Source organism: Trachemys scripta, chromosome 3 (assembly GCF_013100865.1).
Source record: "Trachemys scripta elegans isolate TJP31775 chromosome 3, CAS_Tse_1.0, whole genome shotgun sequence".
Classification (NCBI taxonomy): Eukaryota; Metazoa; Chordata; order Testudines; family Emydidae; genus Trachemys; species Trachemys scripta.
The window spans coordinates 20492562-20520039 of NC_048300.1; the positions used below are offsets into that span (position 1 = coordinate 20492562).

A 27478-nucleotide genomic window follows, 5' to 3' on the forward strand; every position below is an offset into this window, starting at 1 on the left:
GGGATCTGAGTAAATATAGAAAATGAAATTTGATTTTAATATTAAGATAATTGAAAGGCTTGCCATCTTTCATAGAACATTTTGTAATATAACATCACTCTTTACATTGCTAAAATTAACATTATGTCAATGTTTCCATTATATTCCACTACTTTACTACTTTCCAGAGTTTGTAACCCAGCAGTAAAAATTAACTAAAACTTGGTATCATAACCTTAAAAAAAAAAAAAAAAAAAGGAAGGTTGTATTTTTTGTAAGTTCCATTTTATTTAAATAAAAAATAGCAATGCTGGCAACAGTATAAAAAGTTTAAAATGGATATTAAATTATATAAAGTACTGAAATTCACTGGTATTTCTAAAGTGAAAAGAATATGTAATTGAGAGCTGGCAGCATAATCATCAGAGAAAGCACAATAAAGAAGATGGTCCATTATACGTATAAGGCATAACACAGACTAGGTTGTGCAGTTGTTGTGACATAATTTAGCTGAATGTCTTGTTCTGTAGTAAGGCCTCAGGCCAAAAATCAACTGTCACTAGCACACCAGAAGTGCAGTTGTATCACAACATACTATTTGAAATAGTCATGACTTGGGCTGGAGATGTACTCCAAACAGGAAAGAGTTTGGTTTATTTCAAACAAACCCCAAACTCCATTTCTGTTCTATTGTACTTACAAGTGGGCTGCAAGAAAAATAGTTAAACATTTATAATAAATGATTTCTATGAGATGAGAAAATCTTTCACTTGAGCTAATATGCTTCAGAGATCTTAAACAGAACGGTTTGTGTAAAACAGGCTATAGTATCTGAGGGCCTTCTATATCCTGTCAATTTTGCATTCATTTAAGCAATGACAAAATGGAAAATTATAGCAGGAATTCTGAGTTGAGTAGTTTTTCTCTGGGTCATATAGACTAGACCAGAGCTGTCCAACCTGTGCCTGGGAACCACCTGTGGCCTTCAAGGCTCTAAATTGTGGTCTTTGATTGCAAAATGCATTAAGAAGATTTGTATTGATTACAAATTGTACCTTGAGACTATGGCCTGTGATTATTAAACTGAAGTGTTTGAATCAGCCCTGTTGCTATGGGGAGAAGATGAGGCAATGCCTCTACTATAGCTCTGATGTGACAGAGAGTATTCTGAGTAACTGCAGCTGCTCAAGAGCTCATTCACTAGTTGCCTGTTGTGTTTCAGAGGGGAAATGAGAAAGTAGTTCTTTCCTGCAGACTTGTGAGCAGGATAGGAACTCAACTGGCTCTGCTTGACCTAGGGAAGTGCCTAGCAGAGGATGGCTCCACTCCTCCACATGGCTACCCAGGGTAGCCCAAGTGAGGCGGAAGACAAGAGAAGCTGAGAACCAGTCACGCATTGCATCTCACTTATTTTTTGGCACATAAAAGGCCTGAGGGCTGCTCTAACTTGTCAGCTGGCTACCAAGCGACTTGGCTATTGAGGGACTATGTGCCAGCAGGAGATAGTTGGAACACATCATGCACTTGCCTCACATTCTCCCCGTCTCTTACCACCCGCTCCATGCACGTACTTTGCAAATATTGCAGGGAAAGAGGCATAGGAGCTGAACATGTCAACCCTGTGCCTGTTAGAGATGCATCTCTGCCTGTGCCAGTGGTATCCCTAATAGGGGATTTGCATGTGGTTGGGGTTTTTTTTGTTTGTTTGTTTTTTTTACACTCCTTTTCTGCCACCTGAGTGGCCCTGAGTGGAGCAAAAAAGGGCAGGGAATCTGTCCTAAAGTACTGATTTGTGGCCACTTATATGTTTGGCACTCAGGCTGAAAAAGTTGGGCATAACTGGTCTAGTCCTTAGCCAGACAATCAGATTATGCTTTCAGCCCTGCCCAATTAAAAAAATAATCCATAGTAGACTTCAGCAAAGAGTTAAAGTTTAAAATCATTCATATTGGGGAAAAAATTGTGCAAACCAATTTGGTCAAAAACAAAATTTCAATCAAGGAGATCTGGCTCAAAATATTGTTTTGGAAGAGAACAGTGGCCCAAATTCTGTCTTCAGAGTTTTATCAAAAGTTCATCGAAGTCACCATAAGTCTTTCCATTAATTTCAATGGGCTTTGGATCAAGCCCATGCTCCTTAATTGTACCCATGCAACCCCATTGACATTACTTCTAATGTTTATTTATTAGCTTTAGTGGGGTTACATGAGTTTAATTGACTTCAGTGGAAGATGCTGGGTGCTTAGCATTTGTGAAAATCGTGCCACTAATTTAGACACCTAAATATGGACTTAGAAACCTAGTATTAGGTACTCATTTTAAAAAATCTTGGACAGGTAAGCAAGTATGTGGAAAGGTGTGTGTGTGTGTGTGTGTGTGTGTGTGTGTGTGTGAACTGTTTTTAATTACAGCAGGCAAAACAGTCTGCCATAGTAGAAATGAAAAAAATAGAACCTATATTTTAAACTAAAATTGAGAGACAAGATTGGGTTTTTTTAGTCAACAAGTGTTATAATTTTATTTTTAAAATCACACAAATTTTAATGAAGTAAACTGCTTTCTTGTATCTGATGTTAGTATTTTTTCTTCAGTGGATATGGCATGATAACATGCAGTTTCTTCAAGACAAGAACATTTTTGAACATACATATTTTGGGTAAGTTTTGGTTTAAATACGTATTATTTTGAGATGTTTTTACTTAATCCAGATGTTTAAAATTTATTTTAACTAACAAAATATATTACTGACTTTAGGTTTATGTGGCAGTTGTGTAGTAGCATTCCAAGCACATTACCAGATCCAAAAGCAGTCTCCCTAATGACAGCAAAGGTAAAGTATCTTAACATCATAAAGCATTTCTTCTAAACGGAATATGTTTAAATGATAATTCTGGACACTGATTAACTGTATAACATTTTCTTGCAGTTAAGCACTTCCTTTGTTCTGGAGACATTTATCCATTCAAAAGAAAAGGTATGTTGGTTTGCTTGTAAATACATATTAAGTAATTGTATAAATTCAGTGAAATTTGCCTGCCCCCCTGTGCTTTTATGTAAAAGGATATGGTTTTGAGTCATAACTTACCATATATACTCAATCATAAGCCGGTTCGTTTATAAGCCGACCCCCCCCCCAGATGGATAAGTAAAAATTAAAAATGTTTATGACCTGTTCATAAGCCAACCCTATAATTCAGAGGTCAGCAAACTTTGGCTCCCGGGCCATCAGGATAAGCCGCTGGTGGGCCGAGATGGTTTGTTTACCTCGAGCGTCCACAGGCACAAAGGTAAAAAGTAAACAAATTGTCCCGGCGCACCAGATGCTTAACCTGACAGCAACTGGTGGGGAAATTTGAGGGGGGGGGAAGGGTAGAGAAGCTGGGGGTCAGGGGAGTAACCCCTGTGACCTCCCCCCACATGACTTCACCCCTATAGCCCGGGACCCCCACACTCTCCCCACCCCATCCCTTCCCACCTTATCTGGGGCAGGCCAGGGGAGGATGTCTCTGGCCTGGCTGGAGCTGCAGACCGGGCGGCGCAGCCACAGCATGTTCCAACGGGCTGGGCCGGCGTGCTCTGGCGGGCCGGGAGGCATGACCAAAGCCTGCTCTGGGGGGGCGGGGCCGAGTGACACGGCTGCAGCCTGCCAGCCCTGGAGCTGCAGCTGCTTCAGAGGCTGGGGGGAGAGCAGCGTGGCCAGAAGCGGAGAGACTCTGGACCCGCCTCTTCCCTTCTGGCTCTGCTTGCAGTGCTGCCTCTCCTTGCTCCCTCTGTTGGGGAGAGGGGCTGTGTCCCACTTCTCCCTCTCTATACCCGTTCATAAGCCGACCCCCTTCTTTGGCGCTTCCCTTTTTTACTAAAAAAAAAAAAAAAATTGGCTTATGAACAAGTATATACGGTATACAGTAGTTCACTACAAAGAATGTTTACAGTTTCAGATTTCATAGTGCCCTCAAATGAAAAGCATAAAAATGGGTTTGTGCCCGTTTGCTTCTTTCTGCTATAAATTTAAGGCTTGAAAAATTGTGTGTGGTGGGGATGGGAAGTGTTGGCCTGGGTTGGATTGGTTTTTTCCCTTAGAAATGTCAGGACTGACAAATCTTGTATTCCCTTTTTGGTGGAAGAATTATTGTATTATTCAGAGATGTGAATTAGAATCTTTTTTAGTCTCTAATCAAAGGGGCAGGGTGTTGAATCCTTAATAAAGAGAGTTGTGCTCGTAAGTGTTTTAGTTAAATAGATATGAACATAAACACAAAACAAAGAGTCTCAATCAGTCTGAATAGAAATCATTTTAACTCTCCATTGATTTACCTTCTTTGTATCTGTGATGTCAATTCTTCAGTCATCCAGGTTAGTCAAGACCTGTATTTCTAATATAAAAACAAGCAAGGGAAAAAAAACTTTAAAAGAAAATTTCAGACCTTTTTATATAACACTTATGTTCAAGAAGATTGTGTGCCAGGTACTCTGGTCCACCTGGACTGTGTTTGATGCAGAACGGTTGCAGTGGATTGAAGATCTGGCCACAACCTCGCATAAATTAGTGCAGCTTTAGTACTGCTGTAACTTATGCCTAAAGCCCTTTGTTTTCTATTTAAACTGATTTTTACTGAAAAAAACACCCAGGTTTTATAAAAAGTATTATTCATTTTTTCCGATTTTCACCCTACTTTCGTATCATTCAGATATATAAAATACTATACATTGCATGAGGTATATATGTTACAATAATACATTAGTTTGTTTATATATGCAAAGCTGCCTGTTAAAGTAAAGCTATGTAGTAGTCTAGAAAAGGAGTTCCCAACCTTTTTCTTTCTGAGCTCTCCCCCACCCCCATGCTATAAAACTCTGTGGCCCACCTGTGCCACAGCAATTGTTTTTCTGCATATCCAGTAGATTAAAAGCCGAGAGCCAGCATTAAGGGGTTGCAAGCAGGGCAGTTGCCTGGGGCCCCAAACCTCAGGGAGCCCCAAACCTCAGGGAGCCTCATAAAGCTAAGTTGCTCAGGCTTTGGCTTCAGCCCTGCATGGTGGGGCTCAGGCTTCGACTTTCTGCCCTGGGCCCCAGTGAGTCTAATGCCAGCCTTGCTTTCTGATTTATTTTGGAGGATCCTCTGAAACCTGTTCACAGTCCCCCAGGTTGAGAACCTCTGGTCTAAAAGATGCACACAATAAACAAATAGGCACACACGCAAGCCCTGAAGTGCATGCGCATCTCAACATATTGACAAATCTCACGCCCACCACGTACACATTTCAAGCTGTTAGCAGATAACAGTTTAAAGATCGGACACACTAAAATGGGAAGAAAACGAAAATCTGTATCAGAATATGTTTCAGAACATATGGAAGTATTCGAAAGTTTAAAAATAAAACAGAGGAGAAAAGGATGAAGTTGAGTGTATGCACTGCAAATAGTGTGGTCCAATTATTAAATGTAAATATTTATAGGCTAATAGTTCTTCGTCTACAACTGTAAACTGTTTATTCAAATGAAAAGTTTTGTTTGGGGATTAGAGATATATTGTTTTCTTAGACCCAGAGGGGCATTGTGTTTTGAGTTCTGTTTTAGTTCTGCAGCAAACCACATTGAATGCCATTCATCAAAGCATTAATCTATTGAATCCTTTCCCCGTCCTTCCATCCACCAAAATAAACCTCAATATTTACCCATAAAAATTATTCATAGTTTTTTCCACCAATTTCCACCTGTTTTTGTTGTTGTAGTAATAAACACCGATAAATCCCTGGGGGAAATTAAATATAAAACAAAACAAAAGGCCCTACTTATGCCCAAGCTACCCACAGCTCCAGGAGTTCTTCCAGCACCTGGCTATCAGTCAGATGCAGAGGCATCCTCGCCACAGTTTTTTTCACCTGGCTATCCCAGTTATGCCAGGGAAAGCTAAGAGTAGTGTAGGAACTCCTATGACAACCATACATCACTGGAAAAATCTCCCATGCCAGGGGAATTCTCAAAAGCCTGGTCCCTCCATGTTTAAAGCTGTTTTGTTTCAGCAGACCAACACAAATAGTAGCAGCAGGACCTAGGTCTGTGGATTTAAGTGATCCACAACAATATTTGGACTCATTTTTCAAATGCTAGCATTGTAATGGAGTGTGAGAGGTTACAGATACCACCTTTCGTTAGATAAGGGGTTGCCTATCTCTGGTGGCTGTGGCATTTTTTGAAAAGAGCAAAGAAAAAACTCAATGTCTTGTTTAGCTCATCATCTCTAATGAAATGTTTTTCATAACTGAAGCTGTTGTGAGCTAATGCTGAAATGTGTTATGGGCTTGATCCTGCAAGGTGCCTAGCATTCTGGCCCTGATCCAGTAAAGCACTTAAGCATGTGCTTAACATTAGGAGTTAAGTGGGATTACTTCTGTCAGTAAAGCAAACAGGATTTGGCCCCCATCTCATTTTCTTTATTAGTATTTATTGGTAATAGGTGTTAATTTTTATATATATATTTTGTGTGTGTGTGTGTATATATATATGTATGTATATTCCCACATAAATCTAGTAATGAAATAGGATTGCTAATGTAGTTACATGAAGCAGAGCTGTGACAAAGCCTTCTGCTAGCTCCTCAGATATTATTAAATATAAATAATAGAATATAAAATAATTTTCACCTCTTCCTTTTTTCACTGAATGATGAACTTTAATGGCAAGATTGAGTCTTTAGGCTCACCCTTTAGTATTAGACTGTGCTTAGCTGCCTTTCCTCAGGCTCTGAGAGTCATTTCTTGCCCTGCTTCTCTCTTGTCCTGAAGAAGAAGTAAACTACTTCACTCATGTGGTCTATGTGAGGGAGGAAAACAGAGCTAGGGCACCCCCCACTCCTTGTCCATCCCCCAGCTTACTTATAAGGTATGGTCGGGGGTGAGGGGTACCTTTAAGTGTATAACCCCTGCTCTTCTCCTTGCACCCAGAGCCACAATTGAGGCATCTCTTATGCAACCAAGCGGGTGTCTGTACTTCCCCCTACATTCCTGCATGGCTGTGTTAGCTCTAGATACAATCTAGTTCAAAATTAGGAAGTAAAAAAAATATATTCAATAAATTAAAACTCTTTACTTATAAGCAGTTTCACCTTCTTTAAACTCTTCATACACTTCAGTACAAGAATGTAGCATGTACATCATGGAGAACTAATGTGGACCTGTTTGTTACTTAAAAATTAGCTAATTTTTTTTTTACCACCAAACACCTAATCTCACTTTTAAACTAAAATCAGATTCTGATTCTTAAAATGATACAAAATATTATTTCCACATAATTTACTGAAAACCCTTGATATGCCTTTAGTTTTGGGATCATGTTGAGAATTAATATATTTTGGCAATTAAAATAGTGTTGTTTGCAGTGTGGTCTCCCTAATATAGTTGAGTTACAACTGTTGGTATTTGGAGTCAATGGATTTTAACATAAACATGGATTATGATTTCTTCTAAGAGTGCAGGAGGAGGATCAGCAATACTTGGGAAAGATTTTTTTAGAATGTAATTAATATCAAATCAGTTTAAATGTGAAAAATGCAGTTGCCTGGATAGTGACTACACAGTGTGTAGTATTTAGTTCAATCTCCAAAATATGTATTACTTTTTTGTTAAGAAATTTATTTCGGTTTCATTAAACATTTTAATGGATTGTAATTGCATATGTTCTTAAGCCTAAATATATTAACTGGTTGTGTAGAAACTTAAGATTAAGTTGGAATTTGATCTTAAAATCTTTTTTCCTATTTCTCTTTAGCCCACAATGCTTCAGTGGATTGAACTGTTAACAAAACAGTTTAATAACAGTCAGGCAGCTTGTGAGGTGAGATAAATAATGAGGTGTTGAACAAGGTAAAAAAGTAAAAAAACAACTTTATATAAAGAATTTTGCATTTTTAGGGGTTAGCATCACTAGGTATTTTGGAGTATTTGGACATACGTGTACTAAGAGGTGAAATTCCTCCCTTGTGCAAAGCCTAAACTTTGTATGGAAAATGCTGCAGGGACTAAGGGGATGACATTGCTGCCCCTTCTGATGAGCCTGGAGGCAGGCCATAAGGCAAAACGCTTTCATGACTGTAGTAGTAGACATAGCTGTATACACCCTCTTGGGCTGACTGTTTAATATTGATAGGTTTTGGCAGAGGGGTTTAAGTGGCGTGAGGTTGGTCACTTGGCACAGTAGGCATTGCAAGGGACTTTCATGCGTAAGGCACAGCATGGAAGAAGGCATGAAAACAAGGGAAAGGAAACAAAAGGAGCAGTGACATAGGAGGCTGGGGTGGAGTGAAGAGAGTAAGAAGAGGTAAGAGTAGAGAGATAGGCAAGAGCAAACTCAAACGGAGCCTTGCTGGTGAAGATGAGGGACTTGAACTTGATGTGGAGGGCAAAGGAAAGCCTGTGAAAGGATGAGAAGAATGGAGTGACATGGTAGGAGTTTTGTGGGAGGAAGATGATTTTAGCATTAATATTTTTGAAGAGACAAATGGGAGCATGGGGGGAAGCCAGGAGAAAGAGGTTGCAGTCTGAAGATGAAGGCATGTCCAAAGAATGTTGCCATATGGATGGAAAGGACAGAATTTTGAGATACCGAAGAGGAAAAATTGACAGAATTTGGTCTTAATCTGAATATTCAAGGAGAAGAGGAGTGTCCAAAATGACATTGAGATTGCAAGTCTTAATGACAGGCCCATTCCCTTGCAATGCCTACTGTGCCAAACTTCCTGTTACTGCATAATGTTATGGTTTCAGCCATAATTAACATCCTGCAATAGATGTTATCTAATATACATATATAGATATAACGCTGTCTTCGAGAGCCAAAAAATCTTACCGTGTTATAGGTGAAACCGTGTTACATTGAACTTGCTTTGATCCACCGGAGTGTACAGCTCCGCCCCCCCGGAGCACTGCTTTACCATGTTATATCAGGTCGAGCTATATCGAGGTAGGGGTGTATATGCATTAATTACAGTGTTTGTTTTCAAATACAATCTTCAGATTGTTAAATTGATATTTAACATTCAATAATCTGGTGACACAAATTCATCACTGTGGTTTGAGAATAAAACACCAAAAACAAGTTAAGTGAAGGACCCTAGAAATAGAACATGCTAAAATACTATTAAACCAAGAAAAAAAATAAGAACCTGAATTGTTCATTCTAAAGTGGCAACATTGTCTAGTGAATTGAGCGTAGTTCTATGAGTCAGGAGGCCTCAGTTCTACTCCCAACTGCCTTTCACCTCCTGACTTTGGCAGATCATTTAATCTCACGGAGACTAATTTTCTCCAAATGTAAAATAGAGATGATAATGCTTACTCACCTTTGAAAAGCATTTACGGCCCTGATGCAGGAATCACCTAAGCATCTCTCTTCTGCAAAGCACTTTAGTGTGTACTTAATCTTAAATACGTACTTAAGTCTCTCTGACTTTGATGGGATTTAATTGCATATTTAAGGTTACCCACATCCTTAAGCACCCTTCTGAAACAGGGATAGCTTCTCTGAATCCAGGCCTTGGAGATCCTGGGATGAAGGGTATTAAACATATTACATGCAAACTCGTACGTATAGTTACTATTTTCCCTCTTCCCCAGGGACAAAGGATTTTCAGATTTCTCTTGGACTTATGTTTTCTGTTTTAATAATAATAATTAATAATCCTCTGAATTTTAATAGCATATTAAAGGATGACTGTAAGAAAAATTAATATAACTGTTAATTTGAAATGTACAATAAAGAGCATATAATATGTATTTTATGCAGTGGTTTTTGGATCGGATGGCTGATGATGATTGGTGGCCAATGCAGATTCTAATCAAGTGTCCCAATCAAATTGTGAGGCAGGTAAGAAAAAATATGACTTTATACAAAAAAACACCTATTTGATCCGTAAGCAGAAACGGTTTATTTTTACTAATTGTACAATAATATTGGCAATTCACATTACTGCACATAACTCTCATTTCCTGCCCCACCTGTATTTGATTTGTGAAGTTTATCTGGCTATGCAAACATTATATTATTCATAGCAAAATCCTACACAGAGTCTTGGAATTTAAGGCCAGAAGGGACTACAAGATCATCTAGTCTGATTTCCTGTATATCACAGGCCACTAACATCACCCAGCACCCATACTATAACTCCCCACCTGAAATTAGACCAAAATATAACAGCCCAAAGGAGACTAGACTGTTATGTGCCACAGATGGATAGTAGGGGGGACCAAGGTGCACCAGTGCTTGAGACCCTGCAGTAGTAGGGCAATAATTAAGTGATATATACTCAGATAATCCTGGCATGTGACCCGCACCCACTCACTGCAGAGAAAGGTGAAAATCTGCCAATACAACCTGGGGGAAAATTCTTTCCCAACCCCACATATGGCAATCAGTTATACCCTGAGTGTGTGAGCAAGAACCAGACAGTCTTTAATGCAGTGTTATGGTTCAGGGTCAAAATCACTAAGTCAGAAAGGGCATAATTTAAGATTCTTGCAACACCAACATAAATTAAGCCAAACTGCATATTTGTTTATATTAACTTATATTTTGTAACATAAAAAATGACATAGTGATCTGCACACTTAACCAGAGAAACAGGAATAGAAAATAATACATACAGTAAGTACAACACTCCCAAGTCAATACTGCTGTTAAAACCTTAACTTCTGCATTTTCTGGTTTTTGTGTGCTATTTTAACTGTGAAACATTTTCGTTAACATAATATTTTAATTTAATTTCCTTTTCTGTAAAAGTCATGAAAGTGAAAAAGCTATCTGTACTTAATGTCAGTATTTGAATATTCACAGTTACTTTAAGTTCATACCTCACTAAGGTGGGAATGAGGTAGAACTAAGCTGTTTGACTTCTGCTGCCTAGCTGAAGGCATTTTTTTTATTAGCTTACTGTATATTCTTGTTCATTAGCCCATTCGTTTATAAGCCGACCCTCCCAGGATGGTTAGGTAAAAATAGCAAAAACTGTATAACCCTTTCATAAGCCGACCCTATATTTCAGGGTTTGGCAAACTTTGGCTCCCGGCTGTCAGGGTAAGCCGCTGGTGGGACGTTTTGTTTACTTGGAGTGTCTGCAGGCATGGAGTCCCTCAGCTCCCTGCGGCCATGGTTCGCCGTTCCCAGCCAATGGGAGCTGCGGGAAGTGGCGCGCCATTTCCCGCAGCTCTCATTGGCTGGGAATGGCCAACCGTGGCCACAGGTTGCTTAGGGGCTCCATGCCTGCAGACGCTCCAGGTAAACAAAACGGCAATGTATTAGATATTCAAATCAATGATTCCATAGAGTTTAAAATCATCAAATTTTGGTGTAGACCCATTTATAAGCCGACCCCCTTGATGCGTCACGTTTTTATCAAAAATATTCGGCTTATGAACAAGTATATACACTATATCTTGCATCAGAAAGAGATATGAGTAGTCCCATTGACAGCTTGCTTAGCTAGAATCTGCAAGATTCGGTACTTGAATTTTATAATTTGCAAAATATAGCAAAATGTATCAATAAAACCCCAAAATCATAAGTCATTGTTTATCTCATTCCCACAGTTTACCTTTTTCTGGTATTAAGATGATTTTTTGGAGGATTTTGCTGCATATGCCTCTTTTGGTCAGGTCAGGTGGGGTGGATGCTATGGTAATAGTTGCAGTGTAAAAGCATAACTCATTAAATATGCAGCAGTGTCACAATGGGAGTTGTGCTTTATTAGGTTCGCTTAAATTTTAGGCAAATGTGCTAGTTCTTAGTGAATACAATGTATATTTCAAATTTCAGCCATTTTTTGATACAGATGTGCTTAAAAAAAGTTTAATTAGAATTATTGTACAATGAGATAAATTTACGCACAGCCAGAGACAGAGTATGCAAAATGTCAGGCAAAAAGTAAATAATGACTATGTAGGAACAGGAAATAATGGAAACTATTGTGTAACCTTTATGACAAGCACTGTCAGGTGCCCATTTCATTATAATACAAAATATACTAATAGTAGGACCATATCTAGGTTCCAGCCATGAGGTGTGTTCATTAAAATCAGGTTTGACTGTCATATTAGAGTTTGATACTGCAACATTACAGCAAATAGAATATGGTCATCTTAATCTTGACTATAATTTTGAAACATGTAGTATTGGGAAACACGGTTTTTGGAACCTGAATATGCTTTACTATAAAAACACACACTCACACATACTTAAAAAAGTAAACAAAAAAAGTCTATTTTATAACTTATCCTTTTGCAGATGTTCCAGCGCTTGTGTATTCATGTGATACAGAGACTGAGGCCTGTGCATGCACATCTGTATCTGCAACCAGGAATGGAAGACTGGTAAAATATTTGCACCTGCAACCTTTTTTATTTGTAATTAAATGTGCTACAACTGTGTCAAAGATTTGCTTATTAAATTATCCTAAATTATCCTGTAAGCATGAAACAAACAGCAGAGATGTAGGAGCAGGAGCAATTACAGACAAAGTGAAAGCCACTTGGCAACAAACACCGCCCAGAACCTACCTGGCCCTGGATGCTGGTATGGCTGATTGATGATGTTGGATGCCCCACTGGGCTTGTGGGATGTCTCTCCCTTCGTGGGGCTTGGATGCATCCTGGGGCTCCCCTCTGACCTTTCAGCTCCACTGAAAAAATATCAGTCCCCTCCCTGCCACTTGTGGCACCAAAAAGAGACACTAACACAGCAGTTAGAGCAGATCTGTCATCCTCCTGATCCGTTCTTATATGATTGGATAGCAGTGACATAGTTAACGATATCGACATTTTAAATTACCATCTTTGGGGATCAGAATTAACATTCTCAATTCGGATTAATGGAACAGTTCATATCTCTGTGGGCTGTTGTTTTAGGCTTTTTGCAGATTCAGGCAGTAATCGCTGTATCTGTTCATATTCATTTCACATTTTCTGGATTTTCTCAGCAGAGCTACAGATATTCCTTTAAATGAAATGTGAGATTTTAAAGAAAAAGATGGCAGCCTCAAGAAATAGTGTCAGTTCTCTGACCCAGCATGACCCAGCCCAGTGTGAATTCTGGTCTTTTTCCCTCAGTGGAGTCAGAGAAATTCCTTCACCATGGGGGCAAATGCCATCACATGTTCCTTTTGCGATGTGTGAAAGTTCTTGACCTTTCCTCTTGCTGGTGGAGTGGGAATGTGAAGATCAGACCCCATGCGGTACTGGTGAAGATTCTGCTATAATCTCTCTCTCCTCTGCAAGCTTCTGAATTTTTACCACCATATTTTGCCTTACAAAAGATGGTGATGCTTAAAATTTCAGCATTAGAGTTGAAAGATAGCAGCATCCATACTCTGCTGCTTCTAAAAGACCTCATTAAGACAAGGTTGCTGCAAGAAGGATAAGGAAACCTGGTGCCTCAAACAGTGTCATATAGGTGCGGAAAGCCACTTCCTCTTCTTCTTCGAGTGATTTCTCATGTGTATTCCATAATAGGTGTGCCTGCTCGCCACGTGCACCGGTGCCGGAAGTTTTCCCCCAGCAGTACCCGTAGGGAAGCGCCCCAGCAACCCTTGGAGCAATATAAGGGGCACTGCGCGCTCCCCCCACCCTCAGTTCCTCCTTGCCACCAGTGAAGGTGCTTCGGAACTGCTCTGCTCCAGCTTTGCTGTAGCTCGTCCCCAAAACTGCTTGTTCATTCAGTGTATGGTACCTGTAGTTCTTCTTCGAGAGATGTCCCTGTGGGTGCTCCACTGTAGGTGCTGGTGCGTCCCTGCGCCTTCGCCCGGAGATTTTTACAGCAGTACTCATAGCGGCCACGCATGCTCAGAAGCTGCCCCCCCGCTGTGACTCTAGGTTAATAGTACGCATGCGTGGCCGGTCTCCTCAGTTCCTTCTCAACCGTCCCCGGCCTGAGATGGAGCTCAGCAGACTCATTAGCAAATCCTTCACTCTTACCTTTTTAGTAACCAGTTCTTGTCAGTTTTTTTCTGTTAGTATAGTTACTTACCCAGTTCATCTGTTTAAAAAAAAAAAAAAAAAATTTCTCTGTCAGCCGCGGCTATGCCGGGCTCCACAGGTTTCAAACGCTGCGCTACCTGCAAGGAAGCTATCCCGTTGTCGGACGGACACTCAAAGTGCATAAAATGTTTGGGGGAAGCTCACATTCCCCAGAAATGTGCCCACTGCTGTAAACTCAGCTCCAGGGCACGGAAAGACAGGGAGCTTAAACTCAAACTGCTCCTGCTTCAAAAATCTATCGGGTCAGTTTCAGACCCAGGCATTGAAGCCGGCTCCGCTACCCGACACAGGCCCCCCCCCCCCCCTCAAAAAAGCTCAAGAAGTCTACGAAGAAGGGGCACCTTTCCTCACCGAGCAAGACTATGAGGCATAAAGTTTCTCCAGGCAGATCAACGATCTCTCTGCCTGTGATCCCTCGCCTCAGCAATTTTCATGAGCCAGGCTCCTCCGGAACAGCGCAAAAGCCGCCTGAGGCTTCAGCGCCGCCGAGAAGCTCCGGTGCCGAGGCATCAGGCTTCCAGTTGCCTGCCTCAGTTACGGCACCGTTCGGCACCGCGAATGAGACGGTGCCGACATTCCACAGCACGCCTCACCCGAGGCAGCCTGACATTTCTCGCCCGGCACCGACCGCGGCACCGACGCCTGCGGGGCATTCTGACACACAGATCACAGCCAGAAGCCCCGATCGCGGGAATGCTCTTGTGCAGCAGCCTCTATCGGCTCAGCTTTCATCTCCCGCAGGAGACTCATTCACTCATTTTATCCAGACAGCTGATCTTCTAGTATCACCTACCTTGCAGTCTCCGCTCATGAATGCATATTCTTTTTCAATGCCTGAGTCAGGATCTGAGCAGTTTTCCTCCAGTGAGGAGGAAGCAGATCCACAGGGAGTTTTTTCCCCATATCATGACTCCCAGCCCCGGACCCAGAGCAATAAGGGTTATGGAAATACTACCTCATCCCACTCTCAGGACCCTGCCCCTTGGGGGATGAACCCTTGGATGGCACCACCTATGCCCTACCCGCCACCATGGCAATACTGGACACCATGGGCATCATACCCTCGGGAACACATGCCCCGTGGCCACTCGACCAGGCGCAACACTGATCCAGCGCCGTCTCCTAATGCATATGCTAGTGACACGAGACGCCTGGCAACACAGCCACGCTCCCAGGATAAACCTAGCCCTTCTCCTGGTCCAACAGACCCGGAGTTAGCACCTGAGGAAGCATTACTTCCCCTTCCTCCCACTCCCTCTGATGAATATACAAAATTCCAGGACCTCTTTAAGAGAGTTGCTAGTGACCTGAACATTAACCTGGACGTGGTTCCCGAACAACAGCATGAGCTAACGAACATCCTACAGCCCCCCTCTTCCTCCAGAGTGGCACTCCCAATTAACGCAGCCCTTTTAGAACCCGCTAAGTCCATCTGGCAGACTCCAGCGACAAGCCTACCTACCTGCAAGCAAGCGGACAAGAAGTATTTTATTTCTCCAAAGGACTCTGAATTCCTTTTTACCCACCCAGCACCAAACTCATTGGTAGTAGACGCTGCGAACCAGAGGGCTAGACAACAGTATTCTCGTTCTGCCCCACCTAACAAGGATAGCAAACGACTGGACCTGTTTGGTCGCAAGGTCTATGCATCCTCCACCCTCCAATTTCGTATAGCTAATTATACTGCAGTCCTGGCAAAATACGACCATAAAAACTATAATAAGTTAATGGACTTTATTGATGACATTCCAGAACAAAGAAAACAACAGTTCAGAGCTATGGTTTCTGAGGGCCAAGCCATTTCACGCACCGCTCTCCAAGCAGCCCTCGATGTAGCCAACACAGCGGCAAGATCTACCGCTACAGCGATAGTCATGCGACGGGGCTCATGGCTCTCCTCTTCCTTTTTTCCTCGCGAAGTTCAGAACACAATTGAAGATCTTCCCTTCGACGGTGACAAACTCTTTGCTTCTAACACGAATGAAGTGCTTCATTCAATGAAAGACTCCAGAACAACCCTCCGGTCTCTAGGTCTCCAGGCACCTACGGCAAGAAGACGACAATATCGATACCAACCATACCACCGGCCACGTTATCCCGCATTTACACAACCTTCCCATAGACCGCAGGAACAGCAACAGCCGCAACGTCCACGACCAAGATTCCAGCGACGTCGCCCAAACTCTGCAGGGGCGCCTCAACCCCCACCAGCTAATAGGCAAATTTGAAGACTTGGTCGAGGGTTTAGAAAGCAACGCCCTCACTTCAGCCGGCACACCAATCTTTGGACACCGCCTACGACCTTTTTTCCAACAATGGAGGAAGATTACCTCCGACAAGTGGGTCTTAGAGGTAGTTACAATTGGATACGTCATCCCCTTCCTCTCCTTACCTCCCACCCACCCACCCTCCCCGTCCCTCTTCAGGGACCCTTCTCACGAGCAGCTACTCCTCCAAGAAGTGCAACATCTCCTTCATCTGGGAGCAGTAGAAATCGTGCCAGAGCGACACAGAGGGAAGGGTTTTTACTCCCATTATTTCTTAACGGAGAAGAAAAATGGGGGATGGCGACCAATCCTCGATCTCAGGCGGCTCAACAGATTCATCAAAAAGCAAAAGTTCAAGATGGTGACCCTCACTACCATAATCCCAGCGCTGGAGCAGGGCGACTGGTTTTCTGCCCTCGACCTACAAGATGCCTATTTCCATGTCACAATACATCCGGCCCACAGACGTTTCCTCCGATTTACCCTTGGTTCCACACATTTCCAATACAGGGTACTCCCCTTCGGACTATCTACAGCCCCCCGTGCTTTTTCCAAACTTCTAGCTGTAGTCACTGCTCACCTCAGGAGACAAGGGGTAGTAATATTCCCTTACCTCGACGATTGCCTCCTCAAAGCTTCAACATTCGACGAGGCGCTCCGGTTCACACGGCTCACAGTCGAGTGCTTTCTTTCTCTCGGCCTACAAATAAACAGAGACAAATCCACATTACGCCCCACCCAGCACCTGCAGTTCATAGGCGCAGACCTCGACTCTCGGACGGGGCTAGCATCGCTCCCACCCGATCGCTTCAATTCCATACACCAACTGGCCACAATTATTCGCAACAGCCCTCAGGTAACTGCCCGAGACTGTCTGCAACTACTAGGTCACATGGCCTCGTGCACTTTTGTCGTCCGGAATGCACGCCTACACATGAGGTGCTTCCAAGCGTGGCTGGCAACAGTTTACAAACCGAATATGCATTCTTTAAACAAGACTCTCTCCCTGCCTACTCCAGTCAAAGATTCGCTACATTGGTGGACCGTCCACTCCAACCTCTGTTCTGGAGTCCCGCTTCTTCAACAGGCTCCATCACGCATTCTGACCACCGATGCATCTATGACAGGGTGGGGTGCACATATGTCTCATCACACAGTACAGGGACTATGGTCACCAACCGAGACCTCCCTGCACATAAATGTTCTAGAACTTCGAGCCATTCGCAACGCGTGCCGTCACTTCCTGCCACTAATCGAACATCATCACGTACGCATAATGACGGACAACATTGCATGCATGTTTTACGTGAACAGGCAGGGCGGAGCTCGTTCCCATTCGCTGTGCACAGAGGCTATGAAGCTCTGGAATTGGTGTATTGCGAACAACATCCGGGTATCAGCAGCCTATCTTCCCGGAATCATGAACACCACAGCGGACGAACTGAGCAGACGCTTCCCATGGGACCACGAGTGGGAGATAGACGAGAAAACCATTCACGATGTATTCAGCACCTGGGGTTACCCAACCATAGACTTGTTTGCAACTGCAAAAAACAAGAAATGTCTCAATTTCTGCTCCAGAGCAGGACTGGGCAAACATTCCCTGGGGGACGCATTCATGATCTCATGGCACCAAAACCTATTTTATGCGTTTCCCCCGATACCAGTTCTCAACAGGGTCCTGATAAAAATACGAACGGATCGAGCCAAGGTGATCCTCATTGCCCCATCGTGGCCCAGACAACCATGGTTTCCCTTCCTCACCAGAATGTCAATCCAACCACCAATCTCCCTGCCGCTTATTCCGAACCTTCTATCTCAACAGCATGGCCGTTTTCTCCACCCCAACCTGCCCATGCTTCACCTCAAGGCCTGGTTCCTACGTGGTTCTCCCAACGCGAATTAGATTGCTCCAAACAAGTTCAGGAGGTACTCCTACATAGCAGAACGCTATCTACTCGCAAGACCTATCTTCAAAAGTGGAAACGGTTCACACATTGGTGTTCTGCTCAACATCTTTGTCCTACCTCGGTACCTCTTTCATTTATATTGGACTATCTCTTGGGCCTTAAGCAATCTGGCCTTTCCTTCAGCTCCATCAGGGTCCATTTAGCTGCTATTACGACTTTCCACGACAGAATTGATGATACGTCTGTCTTTGCTCACGCTACTACGAAGCGTTTCCTCAAGGGTCTACAAACCTTATATCCAGACATTAAACCACCGACCACCCCGTGGGACCTTCATCTGGTACTATCTGCCCTAACTCAACAACCTTTTGAACCCCTAGCCACGTGCTCCCTCTTACACCTCTCGATGAAAACAGCGTTTCTGGTGGCAATTACTTCTGCTAGACGGGCAGGAGAAATAGCAGCTCTCATGGCACACCCACCATATACGATATTTTTTAAAGACAAGGTTACCCTCAGATTACATCCCAAATTTCTTCCGAAGGTCCACTCGTCATTCCATATTAATGAACCCATACACCTGCCGACTTTTTTTCCGAAACCACATGCGAACTCCTTTGAAACCTCCATGCATACACTAGATGTACGCAGAGCCTTGTCATTCTATTTGGATAGAACCAAACCTTTTAGAGCTTCCTCCAGACTTTTTGTCTCTATCGCTGACCGCTCTAAAGGCACGCCTATTTCCACCCAGAGACTCTCGAACTGGATCTCCCAGTGTATCCGACTGTGCTATCACTTGAAAGAGATTACACCTCCAGACGGTATTAGAACACACTCCACTAGATCTCTGGCTGCCTCAGTCGCGTTCTTATGCAAAGTTCCCTTGGCTGACATTTGTAAAGCAGCCACCTGGTCCTCGGACCACACTTTTGTTAAACATTATGCCCTTACTCAAGGCCCTCTCTCTGACATACGCTTGGGCAGAGCGGTACTTTCAACGGCGTTCCTGCCAGATCCGAAGTCCCTACCTCCTTAAGATACACAGCTTTTAAGTCACCTACAGTGGAGCACCCACAGGGACATCTCTCGAAGAAGAAGAGGAGGTTACTCACCCTGTGCAGTAACTGACGTTCTTCGAGATGAGTGTCCCTGTGGGTGCTCCACTACCCACCCTCCTCCCCTCTACTTCGGAGTTGGGGGCCTCCGTGGTAGAGAAGGAACTGAGGAGACCGGCCACGCATGCGTACTATTAACCTAGAGTCACAGCGGGGGGCAGCTTCTGAGCATGCGTGGCCGCTATGAGTACTGCTGTAAAAATCTCCGGGCAAAGGCGCAGGGACGCACCAGCACCTACAGTGGAGCACCCACAGGGACACTCATCTCGAAGAACGTCAATTACTGCACAGGGTGAGTAACCTCCTCTTAGTTAGTTTAGTTTAACTAGAGCACCCGGACTGGGGCATGCCCCGTGCCCCAGGTTTAAGTCGTGCGACACTTGTATGCGTTTTATGCCACTGAGTGATCCACACGCAGACTGTCTGCCCTGTTTGGGGGAAACCCATCTCAGCGATCGCTGCAAGATTTGCAAGTTGTTTATGCCTCGGACCAAGAGAGAAAGGGACATTAGGCTCCTGGCTATTCTGATGGAGTCGGCACTGACCCCGGCTCTGGCGCGCCCCTCTGAGTCAGCACCGGGAACTGAGGTGTCAGTGCGCGGCGACCCTTCGGCGCCATTGACTAGTCCGCACCACTCCCCGTCCACAGGGAACGCCAAGAAGGCTAGAAAGAGGCCTTCTTCGCCGCAGCCCTGGAGTAAACCTGGGACAGAGGCTAGACCCATGTCGGGCAGTCCTTGATCCCCACTGGCCACTAGGCCTTCGACTCAAGTCGAGCTGAGAAGCCCAGCCCATTTGGAGCAGGCCTGCCCGGATGCCCTCCACGCTGGAGGCCCTGGAGGCAGCCTGGGATGTTATGTCTATGCTGGTACCCGGGGTACCGCTGATGTTGGCCCCGCGATCCAGAGGCAAGCCGCCACTTCGGAGGAGGCGATCTCTGCAGTCGCCCCCAGCTCAGTACTAGTCTCGGTCGAGGGAATGTTCCCAACGCTGTTCGCCGCCCAGCGACCGTTCAGGACAAAGTCCACGTGGATTGCCCTCAACGCCCACCAAGCTGTCTGGTTGGGTTCCATCTGACCGAGACTCTCGGCACCACTCTGCCCCGAGGAGCGAACTGGACCGAGGCAGATGTCACCAAAGGTCCTCGTCTCAGAGGAGTTATTGTAGCCGGTCATGGCATGGACGTCAATGTCGTTCCCGTTCGGTGTCCCACTCCAGGACCCTGCCATGGCACTGCCTCAGCAGCCCCGGTCATCAATCGCCGGTGTCTCACCGTCGTGGGTCCGCTCACTGGAGCCGATCGCCGAGCAGCTGTTACCGACGGTACCAGTCCGCCACGTTGGGATGGCGGTCCCGTGGTGAGCACCATTTCTGGTGCCGCTGCTCTTCCCGGTCCGGGGACAGCGGCAGGTCGTATGTCAGCCCGGCCTCCCTTTGTAGTCGTCCATCGATGGGCCAGGCCAGCCAGGCCTAACAGCCGGCCCCGCCAGTGCCACAGAGCCTCAGAAGGACCATTGGCCTCCCTCTCTGGACCTCCGAAGAAGGAGTTAGTGGGACATACATCCTCGGCACCGTGCCTGGAGACCGCTCAGGTGGTGGACCTTCTGGTGTCAGTGGCCACCCAAAGTACCGCGCCGGCCTCCTCATCCTCCCCGGATGAGGCAATTACAGCCCCATCTCCCTCCGTTCCGCAGGAGGACTTTAGGGCCCACCAAGAACTCTTAAAAAAGAGTGGCATCAAGCCTCCACCTCCAAGCAGAGGAGATGGAGGAGCCCTCAGACTCGCTGTTTAATGTGCTGTCCTCCTCAGCACTGGGCAGGGTGGCCTTGCCTCTCCATGAAGGGATGGCAAAAGTTTCAAATGCCCTGTGGCAAACCCCAGCCTCACTGGCCCCCATCTCTAAGAGCGGAATGCAAGTATTATGTACCCACCAAGGGGCATGAATACTTATACACCCATCCTGCTCCTAACTCCCTAGTGGTCAAGTCGGTCAACCACAGGGAGCAGCAGGGCCAGCCCGCTCCTACCCCAAAAAATAAAGATTCGCGGAGGCTGGACTCTTTTGGAAGGAAAATTTATTCGTCCTTGAGCTTCCAGTTATGCGTGGCTAACCACCAGGCTCTCCTGGGCTGATATGAGTTCAGTCTGTGGGGCTCCCTGCCCAAATTTGAGGACTCCCTCCAGGAGCGCGATAGGAAGGCGTTCAAAGCGCTGGTGGAGGAGGGTACAGCGGCTGCCAGGGCAACCCTGCAGGCAGGTTCAGATGCAGCGGACACGGCCGCACGGTCCATGGCCTCAGCGGTATCCATGAGAAGGGCATCATGGCTCCTGCTCTCTGGACTGTCCAGCGAGGCACAGACCTGCAGGGAGGTCCTCCGTTTGATGGCAAAGCCCCCTGGAGTGGCGCCTTCATGGCGCTGGATATATACCTCAGCCGACCCAGCGCCCCCTCAGTTCCTTCTTACCGCCCGTGACGGTCGTTGGAACTGTGGAGCGCAGCATAGCTGTTCTCCACTCTCCCTAGCTTTAATTGTTCATTCTTGTAGATAGTTGTTGGTTATATACTTATAGATTAGTAGTTTGTTGTTAATAGTTTTGTAGAGTAGTTATAAATAGTTAGTGGGGGCTAAGGGGGCTTTTATCCCCCCTTTTCCACCCGGCGCGCAGCCGGGCTCGTGCCCAAGGCTCCTGGCTTTAAGCCGTGCACGACCTGTGCTAAGCCTTTGCCAACGGGAGACCCTCACGACTCATGTCTGAAGTGTCTAGGGGAGTCTCACCAGATGGACAAGTGTAAGATCTGCAAGGTTTTCGGGCCCAGGACCAAAAAGGAGCGGGACTTTAGACTTAAGCAGCTCCTTATGGAGGCGGCACTTAGCCCAGATCTTCCTTCGGCACGCCAAGTTCCGGCACTGAGCGCCTCGGTGCGCAGCGCCCCGGTGGTGCCCTCCGGTACTGCACCACGAGGAGACGCAGATAAGGCCCCACTGCACCATCCTCCGTCGGCACCGCGTCCGCCGCAAGTCCCTTGGCGCCGTTCCCTGTCTCCGGGACATAAAAGACCCCGCAAGACCCAGGACGCTGCCGTCCAACAGGCACCGGCTCCCCCCGCACCAGTGGTAGAGCCACGTCCGGCTTCGGAGCACCAGAGGATGCAGGCATCATCAACACGGTTGACTCCGGCACCGGTTGTAGGGCCGTTGAGTCTGGTGCGGACTGGCTTACCGCCTCGTCCTGTGCTTGAGCCCTGTCTTCCCCTCTACGCCGGAGACATTTGCGACGGCGAAAGACCTCATTGCTTTCACAGAGCCGGCGCCATCTCAGACTGTGGCACTGCATCCCCTTCGCACGGTGCAATCCAGGGGCAAGCCTGCCCTGATACGCCCTCCATCTCCGAGCGTGGACTCGCAGCACCTCTCCCAGTCTCAGAGCAGGCCCCAACGCTGCTCGCAGTCCCGGCACCGATCTTCATCTCGGCGCCAGTCGTACTCACGGCCCAGATCTTCCTCCCGGCACCGGTCTACCTCTCGCCACCGACCTGAACATCGGTACCGGTCGGAGTCCAGATGCAGTTCCCAGCACCGGTCTGAGCGCTGCTCCTGTTCTCGAGGCTGCTCCCGGCACCAAGTCTACAGACGGTCTTCATCTTCACGATCCAGATCTGAATCCCGATACCGGCATGGCCATCGGCACCGTTCTCAATCCTGGTACCGCTCCCCGGCACCGCGCAGAGACCGCTCGCCTGTGGACCAGCACCGCTCAGCACCGTTCCAGGACGAGCCCCTGCAATCGCGCTTGGCACCGCCCTGGCCCTCAAGATCAGCGTCTTGCTTGTCGGAAGGGGCACAACAACCTCAGGCCCACCTCCAATAGACCTCCGTGCCCACCAAGACCTGTTACGTAGGGTGGCACGGAACATGGACCTATAGGCAGAGGAGATAGTGGAGGTGGAGGACCCGGTGGTGAGCATCCTCTCAGCTGATGCCCCATCCCGGGTGGCGTTGCCCATTATTCGTACGATCCAGGCTAACGCTAATGCCATATGGCAAACCCCGGCCTCCATCCCTTCCACTGCCAGAGGTGTAGAGAAGAAGTACTTTGTCCTCTCTAAAGACCATGAGTACCTCTATACACATCCTCCCCGTGTTCACTAGTAGTCTCCTCAGTGAACACAAGAGAGCGTCATGGTCAGCAGGCAGCAGCACCCAAATCGAAGGACGCCAAACGCTTCGATTTGTTCGGACGTAAGGTTTACTCAGCGGGGGTCTGCAGCTCAGAGCCGCAAACCAACAGGCGCTCTTGAGTCGGTACAATTACAACTCATGGAATTCCATGGGTAAATTTAAAGAGTTGGTCCCCCAGGACTCGAGAGAGGAGTTTGGGGCCCTAGTGGAGGAAGGTAAAAAGTTGGCTATGACCTCCTTTCAGGCCTCCCTGGAGATAGCGGACTCTGCCGCCAGGACACTAGAGTCTGGGATAGCCATGAGACGCGTCTCCTGGCTTCAGGTATCGGGGTTACCGCCAGTACTGCAGCAGACACTGCAAGATCTGCCGTTCGAGGGCCAGGGGTTGTTCTCGGACAAGACGGACTCTCGGTTGCAGAGCCTCAAGGACTCCAGAACCATCATGCGCTCCCTGGGGATGCATGTCCCAGGACCCCCAGCGCAGGCCCTTTAGGCCCCAGCCACAAAGGTTCTACCCTCCTCCTCCTCATCCAAGACAGGACTTCCCCAGAAGGCGGGGACGAGGTGGTAGATGGAGGTTGACCGGCCCCCAACCCGGTCAGAACCAAGGCCCTCCTAGACCACCTTCAGGGCCTAGGTAAAATTTTTGAAGGTGCGCTCAAGGACAGCGTGCCAGCCACTACCCAGGATCCATTCCCTTTATTTCGGGATCACCTCTCCCGTTTCCACCGTGCTTGGTCCCTAGAACATGGAGGCCGTGTTGTCCATGAGGACCCTGACCACCCAGCCTTCCAGGTGCTAGCAGAAGGCCGTGCACACCAGTCGTACTGCCCTGAGCTCCTTATAACCTCAGACCATTGGATCCTTTGCACGGTGGAGAAGGGATACGCTCTCCAGTTTTCTCCCATTCGCCCCCCTCCCACCCCTCCCCCCCGTCCCTCTTCAACAGGCAAGGCGGGGCCAGATCCTCTGCCGCGAAGCCCTCAGGTTGTGGGACTTCTGTATAGCTCACAACATCTACCTACAGGCCTTCCATCTGCCGGGTGCCCGGAACATGCGGGCGGGTCAATTGAGCAGGACTTCCCCTCAGCACGAGTGGTCTCTTCACCCAGTAGTGGTGCACAGACTTTTCCAAGTGTAAGGAACTCCTCACACCCCTCGTTCCTCCCGAAGGTGGTCAGGACATTTTTCTGTCAGTCCTCTGCCCCAAACCCCATGCATCCAGTGAGGAGCGCCGCCTCCACACGCTGGATGTGAGACAGGCTCTGGCTTTCTACCTGGAGCAGACTAAGCCAGGATATTAACAGTTTCTCTTTGTAGTGGTCTTGGTACAGGTACTGAAGCTAAAAACATACCTAAGGAAAATGCACAGGCAATGTATATACACCTCTACCCTGATATAACGGGCTGTCCTCGGGAGCCAAAAAATCTTACCATGTTATAGGTGAAACCGCGTTATATTGAACTTGCTTTGATCCGCCGGAGTGCGCAGCCCTGCCCCCTCGGAGCACGGCTTTACTGCGTAATATCCGCATTCGTGTTATAACAGGTCGCGTTATATCTGGGTAGAGGTGTATTTCCTGTCCCTTTGGGTGGGCCGTGAGAAGAAGGAGAAGGTGCCATAAGCAGATAACTGAGTAAATCAGGCTGCTTGTGGCTAGACAGTATTCACGAAGAGCACAGCTGCTGAGGATGGAAGGGAGAGGATTCGGTTCATTTTAAGTTTCTAAGACCAGACATTTTTGAGATTAGAATGTGTTTAAAAAGCATTAGAAGAAATTTTCTAAACATGATTAACGCCTATTTTTTGCTGATACCCGTATTTTTGTTGCTTGTCTGAAACAAATGTATCTGCTGGACACAGGTCACATTTGCAAACAACACTATAACATTCCTGTACAATAATCATTGTCTGACTTGATAACTGAGAAAATTTGACGTGGATGTCAGAGATATGAAATCCCATTATGCTTTTTTACAGAATTCCTCTTCTGACTAAAACTATGCTTTAATAAATTTATTTTCACCCTCATAACACTGACAAGCATTTTGGTGGTAGGTGCCATTTATAGTTTGAGTGATTATATTGTTATGTATAATTGTCATCCATGGTATACTTACCATAGCTAATATTGTGTTAGAGCCTTGAGTCTTTACAGTAAGAATGGACTATATAAACATAGATTTGTTTAACTTCTATTTGGACTGGTTCAAGATTATTTTGTCTAATGCTAGTTTAACATACTAAATTGAATTATGTTTTCAGTTCGGATGAGATGGATGGTCCTGTGGAAGATATTGGTAGCCGCTCATGTGTAACTCGCTTCGTGAAGACGCTCTTGTCAATTATGGAGCATGGTGTTAAACCTCACAGTAAACATCTCACAGAATACTTTGCATTTCTTTATGAATTTGCCAAAATGGGAGAAGAAGAGGTGAATATAGCTTTTGTAGTTTTAGAAATTGTGTTTGTGTATATAAATGTATATGTATTACTCAGATAACTCAATATTTACATTTTCAGAGTCAGTTCTTGCTTTCATTGCAAGCCATATCAACAATGGTCCATTTCTACATGGGAACTAAAGGACCTGAAAACGTAAGTAACTTTTTTCTGGAAAAATAATTAAAATATGAAAATCTAAGTAATCCTCGTTGCTTTGTTTTTTAATTTACCAGCTGATAAATAATATCAAAACTGTTCAGGAAATTGTTTCACTTTAAAAGAAAAATAAATGTAATATGGTCATCTCAAATGAATGCAGTGTTTCTGAAAAATGCTGGATTGATTATGCTGTATACTGACGTTTTTTGTTTAGTACAGAATTAGCAGCAGACATTCAGGTTCCTCATAATTTCCTATAAGTGTGCCTCAAATCTGGTTTAGAGTTACCTCTTTTAGGCCTGAGAGGATAGGTCAGTTTCCATACCCATTTAGTCCTTGGCTTTTCTGCTGAGACTGGCAGTAATATTGCCCTTTGTGACAACAGTTTGTATTATGTAGACTGCTATCAGCTAAGATGTGAACTGAGACTACCAACTCACTTCATGTACACTTTAAACTTGCTTGCAATTTCTTAGCAATTAATTAAATTGTCATAAAGGGATAAATAGGATGATCTTAACCCAGCTTTTGAATTTGTGTTCTGTATTTTTTACATGCAAATATTTGAACATGCAAAGCAGATCATTAGATGTCTGTTTGGTTTGATTTGTGCAAGCAAATTAGGGTGTTTGGAATGCTCAAAACTGAGAAAAAAATTAAAACATTTAGCAGTCTCTTTAAAACTCTGGTATATAATGTTATTATTGAGTTTATGGATCTTCTCCCCCCCCCCCCCCCTGTTTATCCAGCCGCAAGTTGAAGTGCTATCTGAAGAGGAAGGAGAGGAGGAGGAGGAGGAGGAAGACATTCTTTCATTAGCAGAAGAAAAATACAGGCCTGCTGCACTTGAAAAGATGATTGCCCTCATTGCTCTTCTGGTTGAACAGTCTCGCTCAGAAAGGCAAGAACTTCCAAGGGACAGATTCTGATTTTGATTGTACTGTATAAATCTGGAATTACTCTGGTTTTACAATAGTGTAATTTGAGATCGTACTCTGGCACAGTGTCTTTAGGCATTTTAAAGTATAATATTGAGTTCTTTGCTGACCAAATGACTTAAGTTCCTAGTAAGACCATTGAACAATCATTTTATAGGCCTAATTTTTAATTATTTACCATGCTAAAATTATAGTAGCAGTTTTAATTTAATTCATCTATTTTCTCTTAGGTGTAACATTAAAACTTATAGTAGAGAGGATCTTGGGCTGACATACTCAGTTCCCTGGTTGCTAGTACATAAATCCAGTTTAATGGTTTCTATGCTAAAGTGATAAATATTTTGTTGTGTTTTAGGCACTTGACTTTGTCACAAAACGACATGGCAGCATTAACAGGAGGAAAGGTAATACTTCTAAATGTGAAAATATAATCAACTATCTTGAAAAAAATATTCATT

At 45.3% G+C, this 27478-nt stretch overlaps 1 protein-coding gene across 1 annotated transcript in view; it reads left to right on the plus strand.

The window, feature by feature from the left end:
* USP34 (ubiquitin specific peptidase 34) overlaps nt 1-27478 on the plus strand; it is a 272737-nt gene that overhangs the window by 217015 nt on the left and 28244 nt on the right. The window contains exons 51-60 of the mRNA XM_034764180.1: nt 2571-2635; nt 2734-2809; nt 2906-2953; nt 7747-7812; nt 9760-9840; nt 12253-12338; nt 25744-25912; nt 26002-26076; nt 26832-26983; nt 27376-27424. Of these exons, the coding sequence (XP_034620071.1) occupies nt 2571-2635; nt 2734-2809; nt 2906-2953; nt 7747-7812; nt 9760-9840; nt 12253-12338; nt 25744-25912; nt 26002-26076; nt 26832-26983; nt 27376-27424 (867 nt within the window). The remainder of the gene's footprint in view (nt 1-2570; nt 2636-2733; nt 2810-2905; nt 2954-7746; nt 7813-9759; nt 9841-12252; nt 12339-25743; nt 25913-26001; nt 26077-26831; nt 26984-27375; nt 27425-27478) is intronic.